At 49.7% G+C, this 15993-nt stretch overlaps 1 protein-coding gene across 2 annotated transcripts; it reads left to right on the forward strand.

Annotated features, from left to right (window-relative positions):
- Positions 1 to 17: 17 nt before the first annotated feature.
- Tkfc (triokinase and FMN cyclase) lies at positions 18 to 14283 on the forward strand. 2 transcript variants are annotated; one of them, XM_021152437.2, is made up of 18 exons: positions 18 to 88; positions 1244 to 1346; positions 4585 to 4774; positions 5920 to 6030; positions 6125 to 6306; positions 8118 to 8196; positions 8493 to 8582; positions 9148 to 9182; positions 9258 to 9342; positions 9439 to 9528; positions 10191 to 10307; positions 11499 to 11618; positions 11752 to 11889; positions 12727 to 12833; positions 12936 to 13039; positions 13145 to 13178; positions 13268 to 13357; positions 13712 to 14283. In XM_021152437.2, the coding sequence occupies exons 2-18, from the start codon at positions 1344 to 1346 to the stop codon at positions 13871 to 13873; spliced, it is 1737 nt and encodes a 578-aa protein (XP_021008096.1). In that variant the 5' UTR covers positions 18 to 88; positions 1244 to 1343; the 3' UTR covers positions 13874 to 14283. The 2 variants fall into 2 exon arrangements, with proteins under 2 accessions (XP_021008096.1, XP_029328631.1); XM_029472771.2 differs by lacking the exon at positions 18 to 88 and having other exon boundaries at positions 1141 to 1346.
- Positions 14284 to 15993: the final 1710 nt, after the last annotated feature.

Raw genomic sequence — 15993 nt, forward strand, 5'->3', positions numbered from 1 at the left:
GGCCAACCAAGCGAGGCCCCGCCCCCTGAGGTCCCGCCTTCTCCTAACCGCCAGAGGTCGCAGTACCCGGATGAGAGCGAGAGTACCGGTACGCAGGCAGAACTGGCCTCCTCTTTGGTCTACTACGCCCTAGGTGGCCGTCTCCTGGCTTCCCAGCCCCGATCCGCGCCCCTTCCCTTCCTCAGAGTCTGCCTCCTTCCCTCCTCCATAGCTCCAGGCGTCCTCGGGATTTTCCCTCTTTTAAAACAGGAAGGGCTGCGGAGGACTAGACTGGGGATAAGAGGTGACCATCTGTGCACATCCCAGAGTAGAATCGTGCTTTCCTTTGCTTAATTCTTCGAGCTCCTCCTGATCCCTCGAATGCCCTCAACTGATTTTAGAACAGTCATCTCAGCCTCACACATCACCTGGGGGTCTGATTGCTCACCTCTTTTAATTTCTCCAGAAACGAAAGGACTCTCCACTAAATTACTTGATAACACTATTAGTGCCCCTACTGCGATACAAATTCTAAGCTCAAATACAACGCTGGGATTTCACAGGAAGAGCCTAAAACCCCCAGGTGACTAGTGCAATCAGCCCTGCAGATCCAGGTCCCAGGCTTCATCAGACAGCCTCCATGTCCCCAACCCCAAAGGAGGCAAGGAGCAGCAGAAACCTAGGCCTGAAGCATCTCCAGAATGCCGGAGGAGGAGAGCTAACTCCCTATTTTACAAATGAGGCAGAGATCGGTGTAGCTAGGTTTGAACCAGGTGGAACTGAAGATGATGTATACCTCCCCAGCTGGCACTCGGCTTGACTCTGGAGAACTAGTTGACTAAGGGGAAACATTAGGCTTTGTAGCAAGACTAGACATGGGCTCAAGACCTGACTCTCAGCAACACAATCTTAGACAACTCACTAGAGCTTTCAGTCTGTATTCCAGAAGTAAAATAGGATTACAGAGCTGACTCTACTACTGTGGCCAGCCAGAAAGGTAAAGGTCTTTGTACATTTTCTCCTTCCCAGCTTTAAGCTGGACATGATTCCAAACACTGCCTTCTGGCTAAGTGTGGGTGTGAACTTTGGTCAGCCCCCACGCTCCTCTCCAGCTCCTCTCCATTCCTAGCCCACGAACTAGAGTTTGGACTTGGATCAAAGTCTGAGGCAGCTCCCTAATTCTTAAGGCACAGGCACGGGAGGCATGACATTGCCAATCGGCTGCCCATACCTTCAGCAACTCAAGTCCTTTCCACTCCTGCAGGTGCTGCGGTCTCTACTTCAGACCCGGTAGCAGTCAGGACCGTCCACCCGGTGGCGTCTCCGAGAAGTGTGAGCTCAGCTTGTTTCAGAACTTTCCCACCATGGTGAGTCCTGTGGGAGCCATAATAGAGGGACGACCATGGGGAGCCCCACTCTGAACACCCGGATTCTCTCTAGTCCCCATCTGAGACCATGCTGCCTCTTGGGGTTCAGAAGACAAGAGTTTCATTTTGTATCTCCAGCTTAATCCCTGTCCCCTTTCCCGTGGGTGGGGCTCTGAGGTTGACCTGAGGCACCCTGAAACCCCTATGGCTAGGATCTCAGGCACGCATTTAGATCAGAACAACAAGTTACTTGTTGTGTGATAAGTCACTTTGCTAGTCAAGGAGGGAACCTGGAGGAATGATCAGGCCCTTGTTCCTCAGCCTGGGCATGTGTGGGCTGCTCCCAGAGCAGGGAACTGCAATGTGGGAGGCTCTCAGTGTCCCCGGGGTTTGCTTTAAAACTGATCTTGAACAGATCTGGGCTCGATTTCAGCCTCATGCCCATCACTGTGTTACTACTTTGCCAAAGGCTTCACTTCTCCGGGCCTCTCCTCTCCCCACCCTCATCTGCACTATGGCAGACTAAGACCTGCTAGCACATGGCCTGGCTGTGCAGTGTTGATCAGACTAGAATCCTAGTGGCCTCACTTAGTACCTCCCCTTTCTTGCCTTTCCTTTCCCTTGTGTTACTGGGAAACAGGCATGGCTCTGGTGCGGAATGATTGGGAATCTCTTGGAGGGAGACTCAGTGATCCCTCTTTCCCCACCCTGTGCCTGTGGCTTCAGCCACTTGGGAAAACATCATGTGGCTGGGATGAACCTAGAGGGTCTAGGCACTGGCTTGACTGTGTGACTTTGTGCACAGTCATTTGTTGTGCTTCAGTTTTCTGTTGTTTGTACTAATCTTACCTCCAAAGGGTTACTGGGGAAATTAGATTAGGCATGTTCGTACTTAGAAATGGGTCTGGCTCTTAGTGTGTAAGAAATGGAGCTCATTTTATTCTACTTGTTGTCTGTTGACCTAGGCCACTCTCGTCATCCTTAAGCAGGTGTTATGGCCTTGGCCCTTGTTAAATGAAGGAAAGCCTGGCAGGAAGACATCAGCGCTTCATTTTGCATAAAGGCTCAGAAAAGAGGCAGGAAGTGTGTTTTGCGGAGACCTGGGTCAGCTGCGATCACTAGGTGGCGCCAGCAGTCTCCTCTGGATCCACTTTGAGGCTCGCTCTTCCTGCCTCCTGAGGACAAAGGCTGCCTGCCGGCTGCATCCCAGCCTAGAACAGTTATTTAGCTAGCTCCAGCTTTTCAAAGCCTGTTCACAAAAGGGACTGTAGCACCTTTTTAGCGAGCTTTCCCCTTAACACTGGTATAAGCTCTAGTAAATCCCTGTTTCCCAGAGGAAGAATTGAGCCCAGAACAGATGTTTGTTCCCTGAGTTCAGTCGTCGTGTTTGATACCAAGTCCCGCTGACGCTAGAGCCTGGGCTCACGACGACTCTGGTCCCGCATAGCTCCTCTCTTACTGCATACGCTGTACAGACTCAGCTGAACCCAGAGGTATTCTCCAGGGTTTAGGTCAGCCTTTGCGCACCCTCTCTCCTAAGGAGGCCCATAGCTCACCATGTAACTGCCCTGGCAGAATGCAGACATTCTAAAGAGACATTTCACCCCTTCCCATTAGCTATCAGACTGCTGAAACAATGCCTGCAACAAATTGGAATTTTCCCAGGAATCTCAAGCTGGGCGAGGTAAAGACAGAGGCCCTGACACTCACCAGGAGAAGCAGCCAGGAAGAGATTTCACATGTTTCTGACAGTGTTTCAGCCGCCTGCAAGAGGGGGATGAGTCAGTCAGTGTCAGGCAGAACCACACCTTGGCCCTAACTGACTAGGTTTTTTATTTGTTTCAGTGTTTTGTTTTTTATATTTGTTTGTTTTGTTTTGTTTCTGCCTCCTGAGTTCTGGAATTAAAGGCATACACCACCACAACCTGGCTTGTTTCAGTTTTTATGTTCAGTTTGAGACACATGGGTCTCCTGTAGCGAGGGCTGGCCTCCAACTTTCTGTGTAGCTGACGCTAACCTTGAACTCCAGAGCCGCCTCCCCCACCCCAGCCTCCATCTCCTAAGGCCTGTACTACCACACCCAGCTAGAACTACTAGGTTATACATACCTCTCTGTTTAAACCTAAACCTCGTATCCGTGCCCTGAAGATGGCTTTGGACATGGGGGAGTATCCCTGGACCTCTTTATTTGTTCCTCTTCCCAATAAGAACATATTAATGAATTGATAAATAATAAACAATCTGATAAGTTATTATAAAACATAAATTATAAGTAAATAAGTACATTGATAAATCTCCTTTCTCTGCTCTTTACTGTTGGTTCTTTAACTGGCCTGTTGAGGACATGTCGCTTTAACTGGCCTGTTGAGGACATGTCTCTGAGAAGAGTTATTAGGCTTCTGGAGCTGAGGCTTTGACCCTGACAATTCCTGTGAACGAGATTCTTGCTGTGGCTTGGGAGGCCCCTGTCTACCTCTTCCTGTCAGCCATATTGCTTGTGACACTATGTCACTCTGATGCTTCCAGGAGCCACTATTCTATTCTGTATCCCATACCTTGGCTTATGCTTCCTTCTGCTCAGAATAACCCCTTCCCAATGCCTACATGTCTCTTTCTTGTTCTTCATAAAAACTTCCCAGGCCCCTTTAGGAGACTGAGGCCCTTTTCTTCTGTGCTTCCACACACATGTATGTCCCTCTTGCATAGCATGTAAGAATGATATCTGTGTTCCCATGAAGGGCCTAGCACTTGGCCCTGCTACCCTGCATGAGCAGTTTAGCTCTAGCCCATGAAAACCAGTTGTGCTACCAAGTGGGTGGGTGTGGGGCCTGCCCAGACTCTACTCATCATAGGAGCCTCAATCTAAAACCTTCCTCCTCTAACAGAAACAGACAGGGCCCCAATTTCATTATTTTTTTTCTAGTGAAGACACCAACTCCCCCATTTGCTTTACATCGAAGCTGTTTTGCAGGATACATAGAAATCATGGTGTAAAGGTCTATTAGTTAAATAAACACTGAATAAAACATTGAAAGTTGAGAAGTCACAGACACCTGCACCTGGTGATGACATAACTCAAGGCACCACTGTGTCCTTAGAATTCCTAGGTGGCTTGTGCAGTTCCTTTCCCCTGGCATGAACCCCTGGGGAGGTTTGGCACTGTAATGTTGCTGGGCAGGCAGGATGGGGGTACCTGCTGACCACACTCTGAAGCTCTTGTTTCTTGCTCTTCCTCCAGAGCTCCAAGAAGATGGTGAACTCTGTGGAAGGGTGTGCTGATGATGCCCTTGCTGGGTTAGTAGCCTCTAACCCTGACTTGCAGCTCCTGCAAGGGCACCGTGTGGCCCTACGTTCTGACCTGGACACCCTCAAGGGCCGGGTAGCACTTCTATCAGGTGGAGGCTCAGGCCATGAGCCTGCCCATGCCGGTGAGTATCTTGTGTTCATTGTAAGGGGTGCTGGCCAGAGCAGAGGAGGGATCCTGGGAGGTCCTCAGTGCTAGTGTGAGGTACCAGACAATCAGTGCAGGGGCCAGAGTTAACAATGGGCCCAGTCTCCATCCTCCCACAGCCCCCAGCCACTCCACGCCCAGTCACAGCCTGTCTCTGCACCTGGATTCTTACAGCTCTAGAAATGCAGGGTTGAGCCAGTTAACCCCCGAGGCTGTGACAGCCTCGGGGGTGTGAGACTTGGTGATTTCAAAAGTCTTCCTGGCCTGTTTTTTTCCAGTCCAGCTGACCCAACACCTCCATGAAACTTTCTTGACTCTACAAGCACAAATTAGGACCCCTCTTCTGCAATCCTATCATGCCTTTTCCCACAGCTGACCCATCCTATCTGGTTTCCTGTTTGATGCAAAGATGCGATCCTCCATTAGGAGCTCCTAAAGCAGGCCTCAGACTTTATGTCAGTTCACTTCTCCTGTCCACCGGCAGTATTCTGTTTATTCATTCATCACCTCCTAGTGAGCCCACGATATACTTGGCCCTGTGCAGGGCACACATGTGAGTCAGGCAAGATCCTCCCTATAGAAAACTTTTATGCCCCACTCTGGGAAGACAGATGTGAATAAGAGCAGTTCAGAGAGCCTTATGGGTTATAACAAACACTAAAATAAACATGGAGGAGCAGGAGAGATGACTCAGCACTTAAAAGTACTTGTTCTTGCAGAAGACCTGGGTTCAGTTCCCAGCACCTACATAGCAGCTCACAACCATCTGTAACTCCAGTTTCAGGGGAACCACTGCCTCCTCTGACCGCCACAGACACGAGGCACACATGTGATGCCATGGCGCACATATACACACTTGCAAAACACTCAAATAAAACAAATCTTTTTCCAAAAGCTTTATGTAAAAGAAGAACAGGAGGAAGAACAGAAAATGTCGAGAGTAGACAGAGTTCTTCGGGGTGGGACGTCAGGGGAAGATCTTTCAAGATGACTCCTGTGTAGGGGTTAGCCATAGCACAAGCACAAAGTAGGGCTTACCTAAACATGGATCTCAGGTATGTGGGAAGCCTCCAGGGATAACAGACCTAGATTCTACCAGCATCTTTATTTCTCTTTCTCCAGGTTTTATCGGGAAAGGGATGCTAACAGGTGTCATCGCAGGATCTGTGTTTGCCTCTCCTCCTGTGGGCAGCATCCTGGCAGCCATTAGAGCTGTGGCCCAGGCAGGCACAGGTCAGGCTTGCATGTAGGAGAGAATGCTGTGGGTGGGCTCTGTTGTGGGTGGGGAAGGGCAAGGCTCAATGACACCACGCTACTGTTCCTACAGTGGGCACCCTCCTCATTGTGAAGAACTACACTGGGGATCGGCTCAACTTTGGACTTGCCATGGAGCAGGCCAAGGCCGAGGGCATCTCTGTGGAGATGGTGATAGTTGAGGATGACAGCGCCTTCACCGTCCTGAAGAAGGCAGGCCGGCGTGGCCTGTGTGGCACAATACTTATCCACAAGGTTAGCCTCCCCACCCTGGAACACTGAGTCACCAGCCATTTCTTTTCCCTGACCACAAAGTCTCTACCATTACTACAGCCATTAACCCTAGAATTCAGGCATCCACCTTAACCAGTTCTCTTCCCTCCCCTCCATGTGGGGATATGTAGTCATTTGCCCCTTCCTAGCGCTTCCTCCAGTACAGGACAGGTCCTCATAGCCTGACCTAACTACCTTCACACTGGGTCACGACTGCACTTACCTTCTTCTCACTGGGCTACCGTATTTGCTTCCTGACTCCTGCCTTGCCAGTCAGTTGCCTACACTAACCCCAGAAGTATCTTTATAAAAAATACAGAAGGCTGAGACTAGAGGGTTTTGAATTTGAAACTAGCTTGACCAACATAGTGAGACTGTGTCAAAACAACAAAACCAGTATATATGTCCAATTTTCATCTCACTGAGAACACCTTGGGTTCCCACAGTCAGCTCAAGCCCCTTGGTTGGGGTGCCCATCACATTTTTTTTTAATGGAGGGCTGGAGAAGTGGTCCAGCAGTTAAGATCACTGGCTGCTCTTGCAGAGAACCTGGGTTCAGTTCCTATCACTTACATGGTAGGTCACCATTATCTGTAACTCCAGTTCCAATGGAGGCCAGAAGAGGGCGTGGGACAAGAGTTAGAGGCAGTTGTGAGCTGCTATGTGGGTACTGAGCCAAACCTGGATCCTGTACAAGAGCAGCAAGTGCTTTTAACTGCTGAGCCACCTCTCTAGCCACTCCACCACCACCACACTCCTGTCCCAGCTCGTTGACTCCTGGCTTCACTGTCCAGCATCTTTCCCTTCTCCCAATGCTCTGCAAACATCAGATCCCTCCCTGCACAGCATCTTTCCCTTCTCCCAATGCTCTGCAAACATCAGATCCCTCCCTGCACAGCATCTTTCCCTTCTCCCAATGCTCTGCAAACATCAGATCCCTCGCTGCCTAGCATCTTTCCCTTCTCCCAATGCTCTGCAAACATCAGATCCCCCTGTACCTGTTGGAGTTGGACTGGAGCTCGTCTCTGTGGCTTTATGTCCATCACATCTATGCCCCCGCACAGTCGTTTTTTGGCCAGCCTTCTGTGACCTGGCTCACCCCTGACATTCTGTAGAGGCTGATGGCGCTCCACGTGGTACTCTGCCTGATGGCCTCAGCACCCTGAGCTACCCCTGATACCTGTGCCACCTTGCAATCATTTTCAGTTTGTGTCTTGGCTTCTTTTCCTCAGACTCTGAGTTCCTTGAAAGCAGGACTCTAATCCAGCCATCCTTTTTCCTTTCCAGCTGAGTATATTCTTTGTGAAAGCGGAGTAACAGGATGGATAAATGAATGGAATGAGAGTAAATGGAGCTATGGGAGAAAGATCTGCAGATCAGGAAAAATGATCAGCAGTGGGCTCTGTGACACTGAACACATAACCCCTTCTCTAGACCCAGTTCTCTCTCAAAAGTCCATCCCAGCTCTACTAGAGGGAAGGAGAAAAGGGAGAGAACAAATGATGGTGTGTGTGTGTGTGTGGTTTTACTGGAAATGGGTTTTAGGCATGCTAGGTAAGCCTTCTACCATGAAGCCACACATCCATGCCCAAACTGAAACTCTTGAAGACTCCTCTAAGCAGTTACGTTGTGAATAAGGAGAGGGCATTCTATTATCTTAAATGTGATGGACCAGGTTTAGTGTAGAAACCCTGAGATTCTCCCAACAAGAAAGTTCTTCCCAGCCCCTTCTGTTCCCACTGATCCAGTGACTCCTCCATCCACCATTCCCCCCCACCCTCTGGTGACTACAGGTGGCAGGTGCTCTGGCTGAGGAAGGTATGGGGCTGGAGGAGATCACAAAGAGGGTGAGCGTGATCGCCAAGACCATGGGTGAGTGCCAGCCGAGGGATGGGAGGATTGTGGCAGACATGGGGACTCAGAGCAGGCTTCTACCAGCTGTACCAGGAGCCTTTCCAAGTTATTCCCTGGAGGCTAGGGGAAGGTCCTCTGGAGAGAGCCTGGCAGCCTTGGGTACCTGAGTTAGACTCTTCCTAAGATGAAGAGTTGAGCGGCCTGCTTAGAGAAGTGGATGCCCATGCCAGGGTACCCTTGGCATTGCTACTGCCATCCTGCCACCTGCCACCACCAACAGAACCACCATCTCTTTTATGCTTCATTTTTCCTAGGTACCCTGGGGGTGAGCTTGTCATCCTGCAGTGTCCCTGGCGCCACACATACCTTTGAGCTTGCAGCTGATGAAATAGAGCTAGGCCTGGGTAAGCCTGCAGTCACCATGCCCCTACTGTGACTGTTCTGTGCCTTGAGTTTTGCCTGCCTCAGAGGTCTTGCAGTTGTCTAGCTAGTCCTCCCTGCTTATTTGATGTACCTCAGGTGGTCTCTAGACTCATAGGTGTGCACTTGAGGCATAGCCTAGACTTTATCCTGTCTGACTTTATCTAGTTTGCCATCTGTGCCCAGGCTCTGGACACAGAGGGAGCCATGTGCCTCCTGTCTCACTCTCACCCATATAATTCCCTGTTCTCCTGCTCCAACCCCAATGCACAGGACCCTTTTGGTCCAAAGGACACCTTTTCTGTGACTGACATGTTCCACTTCTTCCCATGTATTTCAATAATACCTATTTCACAATAGGTATTAGCGTCCTCCAGCTTCTGTGACTTCTCAGATGGCTCTACTGCCATGCCATTTGCTGCTGTGTTCATTACCGTTTTCTACCCATTGTGCCTAGTCTAGTGTTGAACACTATGTGCCATTGATAAAAGCATGGAAAGACAATTAGCAGGCTGTGAGCCAGCCAATAATGACTACATCTCTCCATAGGGATCCATGGGGAAGCTGGTGTTCGTCGGATAAAGGTAAATAGACTCCCTGGTCAACCTAGCCTAGCCCCAAGTGCTCCCAGACATACTCACCACTGCTTCCTCTGACAGATAGCACCTGTTGATCAGATTGTCACTCTTATGCTTGACCACATGACAAACACCTCCAATATATCTCATGTGCCTGTACAGTCAGGTGAGCAGCCTGTTGTTCCCATTCTCCAAGGCCTTTCTTGCCCCCTTTCACAGAAGCCACCAAAGGTGGGACTGAGGGTGTCACATCTATTAACAGGCTCTTCAGTGGTGCTGATAGTCAACAATCTGGGTGGCCTGTCTTTCCTGGAACTGGGCATCATAGCTGATGCTGCCATTCGCTTGCTGGGTGAGCCTACCCTATAAGAGGACCTTTATCCCTTTGTTTTTCCTTTGAAACAATGTTTCACTATGTAACCCTAGCTGGCCTGAGCTTACTACATAGACTAGACTGGTGGTATGCTCACAAATATCCTCTTACGTTGTCTCCATGCCCAACTCCCTTAACTCTTTGAACCTGGTTTGAAACTAGGATAAGAAAAGCAGCTGAGGCAGTGTCCTGTCATGGCCCAGAACATCAGCTGAGTAGAAGTGGAACACAGGCTTGAGTTACTTTTGCCACTTAACAGATGAGGGCCCAAGTCTGGAAGTAATAATAGCAACAGCTGCCTTATAGGTGCCTTATGAGAATTGAATGGGATTAAGTATAGGTAAGACACCCAGCACCTTCTAAGAACTCAGTAAACGACAGCTGTAGCTCATCAGCCCCTCAAGAGGGACACAGCCAAGGATGTGGTAATGGGCTGTCACTGAGGGATGCAGCCAAGGATGTGGTAATGGGCTGTCACTGAGGGATGCAGCCAAGGATGTGGTAATGGGCTGTCACTGAGGGAGGCTCTAAGGAAATCAGGCCATTTCCCTACTCATCAAAGACTTCAACCTTCTAGGTCCTTGTTTTGCTGTTTGGTAGTTCCCTTCCCCACTCACAGGCTTCTTTGCTTGGCACTGCAGAGGGCCGTGGAGTGAAGGTTGCCCGTGCCCTAGTGGGCACCTTCATGTCAGCGCTGGAGATGCCTGGTGTGTCTCTTACTTTGATGCTTGTGGATGAACCCGTGCTGAAGCTAATAGGTGAGAGCTGGACTCTGGGAGCACTGCTTGACAGAATCCTCAGCCATCCACAGGTTCCATCCTGGAGACCACATTAGGGCTGATGGTGACAGTCTCCATCCACAGGTTCCATCCTGGAGACCACATTAGGGCTGATGGTGACAGTCTCCATCCACAGGTTCCATCCTACAGACCACATTAGGGCTGATGGTGACAGTCTCCATCCACAGGTTCCATCCTAGAGACCACATTAGGGCTGATGGTGACAGTCTCCATCCACAGGTTCCATTCTGGAGACATTAGAGCTGACGGTGACAGTCTCCATCCACAGGTTCCATTCTGGAGACCACATTAGAGCTGATGGTGACAGTCTCCATCCACAGGTTCCATCCTACAGACCACATTAGGGCTGATGGTGACAGTCTCCATCCACAGGTTCCATCCTGGAGACCACATTAGGGCTGATGGTGACAGTCTCCATCCACAGGTTCCATTCTGGAGACATTAGAGCTGATGGTGACAGTCTCCATCCACAGGTTCCATCCTAGAGACCACATTAGGGCTGATGGTGACAGTCTCCATCCACAGGTTCCATCCTGGAGACCACATTAGGGCTGATGGTGACAGTCTCCATCCACAGGTTCCATTCTGGAGACCACATTAGAGCTGATGGTGACAGTCTCCATCCACAGGTTCCATCCTAGAGACCACATTAGGGCTGATGGTGACAGTCTCCATCCACAGGTTCCATTCTGGAGACATTAGAGCTGATGGTGACAGTCTCCATCCACAGGTTCCATTCTGGAGACCACATTAGGGCTGATGGTGACAGTCTCCATCCACAGGTTCCATCCTGGAGACCACATTAGGGCTGACGGTGACAGTCTCCATCCACAGGTTCCATCCTGGAGACCACATTAGGGCTGACGGTGACAGTCTGGGCTCTAGACCTATGAAGAGGCCTTTTCTGGTTTTTCAGCCTTCAGCTCTCTCTCACCCAACTCTGGAAAGTTGGTGTTAATGTCTTCCCGACATCTGCCTTACCCTCTCTCCAGGGCATACCTCCACCTCAGTGTGTAGTACACACTTAGTATATCCTTATCAGTTTGGACCCACTTCTTGTAAACAGCTTAAGGAACCAGTCTTCAGGGCCAGGTGGGAAGTCTAGGCCCCACTTGATCTTGTCTGAAAAAGTTATGTGGCTGCCTCTAGATGCTGAAACTACTGCAAAAGCCTGGCCTCACATGGCCAAGGTTTCTGTGACTGGGAGGAAGCGGATTCGGGCAGCTCCCACAGAGCCTCCAGAAGCCCCTGAAGCCACTGCAGCAGGAGGTACTGGGTCCCGCTGATGAGGAGGGGAAATCATCCTTGGTGGTCAAAACTTTGTCTTGAGTGTAGTGTACAGAAACCTTGGCACCATACTTCCTACACTGGCAATGTTTAGCATACTGTCCTCCCTTTCTAGGTGTAACATCAAAGCAGATGGCACTTGTGCTGAATCGGATATGCACCACCCTCATCGGACTGGAGGAGCACCTGAATGCCTTGGACAGGGCTGCTGGTGATGGGGATTGTGGTTCTACCCATAGCCATGCTGCCAAAGGTTGGCCTCTTTGGGACACTTGGGCCAATATGGCACACTAGCTCTAAGAGTTGGACATTCCATTTAACAATTTCAAGAACATTTAGGAGCTTTCGTGGAGTTGCTGCTTCCCTTCTCCAAGTGAGGCCATTTGGCACACCCCTCAGCTTGTTTTCATGAAAGAAACTCCATTCTGCTGCCCTTAGCGCACTCAGTTGCCCACACCACCAAAAATCCCTGTTTGTCTAGCTGTCCAAGAAAGATGTATTTAGCCAGGCAGTGATGGCACACAACTTTAATCCCATCACTCGGGAGGCAAAGGCTCGAGGCCAGCTTGGTCTACAGAGTTGAGTTCTAGGACAGCCAGGGCTACACAGAGAAACTGTCATGAAAAAAGTCAGCACCTACTGGAAGCCAAGCAGCACTCCTGTCTCACCCCATGGTTAAAAAGTAAATGAAGGGCTGGTGAGATGGCTCAGTGGGTAAGAGCACCCGATTGCTCTTCCGAAGGTCCAGAGTTCAAATCCCAGCAACCACATGGTGGCTCACAACCATCCGTAACGAGATCTGGCGCCCTCTTCTGGAGTGTCTGAAGACAGCTACAGTGTACTTACATATAATAAATAAATAAATCTTAAAAAAAAAAAAAAAAAAAAAAAAGTAAATGAAGCCAGGCAATGGTGGCTCATAAGGATTTCCAGGCCAACTTAAGGTGATAGGAAAGCAAAGAGAAACAAGCAAGCAGGCAGAAAACATGTTTTTCAGGAAATAAGACCAATCAGGAAAACACTAGCAAAGGCTAGGGAGAGAAAAGGAAGTGGCTAGCACCTCTGAAAGGCCGCCTGTCTCTACTTGCAGCCATTCAGGGCTGGCTAAAGGAAGGCCCATCTCTAACCAGCCCTGCCCAGGTACTCTCCAAATTGTCTGTTCTGCTGCTGGAGAGGATGGGAGGCTCATCTGGGGCGGTGAGTAGAAGCAGATCCTGAAGGGACAGACTGAAAGGGAGGGATGCAGGCTTGGCTGGGTCCCGGCCAGCTCTGTGTAATCAGCATTTTGATCCTCCCCAGCTCTATGGCCTGTTCCTGACTGCAGCTGCCCAGCCTCTCAAGGCCAAGACTGACCTCCCAACCTGGTCTGCTGCAATGGATGCCGGCCTAGAGGCCATGCAGAAGTGAGCCAGCACCCCATGTCTTAACACCAGGGGTGTGCTGGGGAGGTGACTCCCAGCTAGACCCTGTCCTTACATCTAAAGTAACCACCTTGCTCATTCTGTCAGGTATGGAAAAGCTGCACCAGGAGACAGGACAATGGTATGTTCCCCTTTCCCCCTTTGAGCCTACAAGCCCTAAAGCTACCCTAAGTGTCAGGGCTTAACTCCCCTTTCTCTGACCTTGTCCAGCTGGATTCTCTGTGGGCAGCAGCACAGGAGTTCCAAGCCTGGAAGAGCCCAGGGGCCAGTCTCCTCCCAGTCCTGACTAAAGCAGTCAAGGTGAGGACACTCAGCTGGACAATCAAGGAGCCACTAAGCTCCAATCTCTGGGTGGCCTTAAGCAAGTTAATGGCCTCTTTTCACTGTCATTCTACCTTTATAAAACAGGGGTGAGCGCCTATCTCAGAAAGTACTTATGTTGATAGGAAGATAAATTGAGCCTAGCCTAGTACCTGGGCTGAGGCTCAGTAAATATGGGCCCCTTTCCTTGCTAGAAGCAGGTAAGAGGTGACCTTTCCACTGGATGATGATACAGAGATTGCTGGCAGAATTGGACAAAGGATCCAGGCTTAGATTTCAGGGCCCAGGGGGGCCGAGTATCATGTTCTGGAGCCAACTTCCACTGTTCCTCAGAGTGCTGAAGCTGCAGCCGAGGCCACCAAGAATATGGAAGCTGGTGCTGGGAGAGCTAGTTATATCAGCTCTGCACAACTAGATCAGCCGGACCCTGGAGCAGTGGCAGCTGCTGCCATCTTCCGTGCCATCCTGGAGGTCTTGCAGACGCAGGGAGCATGACTGCTTTTCTCCTCCTCAGCTCATTTGTTACTTCGTCTTGCCTTCAGATGGTCACCTCCCTCCTTCCCCCGCCCTCCCCCTAACATCCATCCTCACCATGGAACAGGACACCCTTCACCACGCCTTCAGAACTGTTCCATGAAGATCGCATCTGGCTAGCTGGGTCACATGTCCAGGCAGCACTGTTCTTCCCCTCCTCAGGATGAGGAGTCCCTCAGATCTTGTCCACTCTAGCCTCTAACTGGGTATACCCATTTTGTTTCAAGATTCCAGGCCTTAGCCTGGCAGTGGTGGAGCACGCCTTTAATCCCAGCACTTGGGAGGCAAAAAGATTCCAGATCTCTTCCTCTGGAAGGCCTCCTATACCCAGTCAGTATATGAAAGAAAGCTAATAAAATCCATTGAAGCCATAGGACTTTGTCCCTGTTTACAGTGACCATGACCCATCTCTTGGCAGGCAGTTCATCACCTGTGTTCCATACAAGTTCTACTCAGTTGGGCTGCCTCCCTGGGGGCTGCTTCCGCAGGCTTCCCTTTCCTTCCCCAGTACACAGCATGCCAGTGTACAGCAGAGTGGCAAAGAGACTTTTCTCTGCAGCAGATCAACAACTGAGAGTCTTCAGAAATTACATGGGCATTGGGTTCCCAGAAGACATGGACTTACTGTGTTTTGAGGCTCTGGTACAGCTCAGAAACTGTAGTTGTGTCCATTTCAAGGTCTCTCTAGAACAAATATTGCGTATGCCCTGACTGGCTGAAAGGCAGATGACTGGTGCCTGGTGGAGACACCATACACAAGCTCATACCGGGCAGGACATCCTCGGTGTAGGGCACTAGCAGGTCCTATCCATGACAGCTTCTGTTTCAAGTCAGCTATGGGAACTCATGCCCATGTTTGGCCAGTAAAGATCTGTAAACTGAATAATACCCATCTCAAGACAGCAAGACAGCTCACTGGTTAGTAGCCTGAAGGCCCAACAACTTGAATTTGATCACCAGATCCCATTAGGTATCAGGAGACAAAGTTGCTTTCACATGTGCTGTGGCATGAATGTGCCTACACACAAAGTAAGATTTTGGTTTTCAGAATGGTAAACATCTAAGCGCACTGGACTGCTCTTCCAGAGGTCCTGAGTTCAAATCCCAGCAACCACATGGTAGCTCACAACCATCTGTAATGAGATCTGATGCCCTCTTCTGATGTGTCTGAAGACAACTACAGTTAGTCATAATAAACAAACAAGTAAATAAATCTTTAAAAAAAAAAAAAAAAAGGTAAACATCTCAGGGGCCGGAGAGATGGCTCAGAGGTCCTGAGTTCAATTCCCAGCAACCACATAGTGGCTCACTCACAACCATCCGTAATGGAATCTGATGCCCTCTTCTGGTGTGTCTGAAGACAGTGACAGTGTACTCATACATAAAATAATAAAATAAATCTTAAAAAAAAAAAAGACGAGAATGGCAAACATGTAGGGATGTAGAAATTCATCTGAGGAGAGGATTCCCAAGCACTCTAGTGTTGTAGTGCTGTCACCAGGACAGGGTTAGTTAGCATTGGTGTCAGGAATACTCACTTAGGACCCCATCATCTGTGTTATTCAGATTAGACACTGGGATTCTTTGGCCTCTGGGCCTAGAGTCCCTTCTTAATCTGCTGCATCAAAAGTCCCTGGCAACCAGGAAAGGGGCTAACATTTGAAATGTAAATAATATACCCCCCCCAAAAAAAGTCCCTGGCAACAAAACTGGGTGTCAGCATGTACAGGCTGATACATGTGCCCAGCAAAGGGAAAGGCTAGTGTCCACACTAACCTGTGGATCCCAACTCTGTCCCCCAGCACAGTGACATCAGCTAACTCTACTTGCCTGCCCTACTCCACTCCTTTTGGAGTCTTGTTTTCCAGACTTTAAAGCAGCGAACACTCTTTTCCTGATGAAAGACATATCCTATAGCCATTCATTATGAAGAACCCCCACACAGATGTAAATAGCATGCAATTCCAGGAACATAATCGTGGATTTCTGGTTGGCCCTCTCTGCGTCTGTAAGGGTCAAACCTGTCCTGAGGCCTTTGTACATTGTCAAAGCTCTGATTTAACCACAATGCAGTGTCAGCA

Source organism: Mus caroli, unplaced genomic scaffold (genome assembly GCF_978045245.1).
Source record: "Mus caroli unplaced genomic scaffold, Mus_caroli_1 scaffold_20, whole genome shotgun sequence".
NCBI classification, from domain to species: domain Eukaryota; kingdom Metazoa; phylum Chordata; class Mammalia; order Rodentia; family Muridae; genus Mus; species Mus caroli.

Bases quoted from the DNA above. Each gene is read 5' to 3' on its own strand.
- Tkfc (XM_021152437.2), top strand. The intron at 8,583-9,147 runs GTAAGCCTGCAG...ATCTCTCCATAG, and splicing joins TGAAATAGAGCTAGGCCTGG to GGATCCATGGGGAAGCTGGT. The intron at 10,308-11,498 runs GTGAGAGCTGGA...GGCTGCCTCTAG, and splicing joins ACCCGTGCTGAAGCTAATAG to ATGCTGAAACTACTGCAAAA.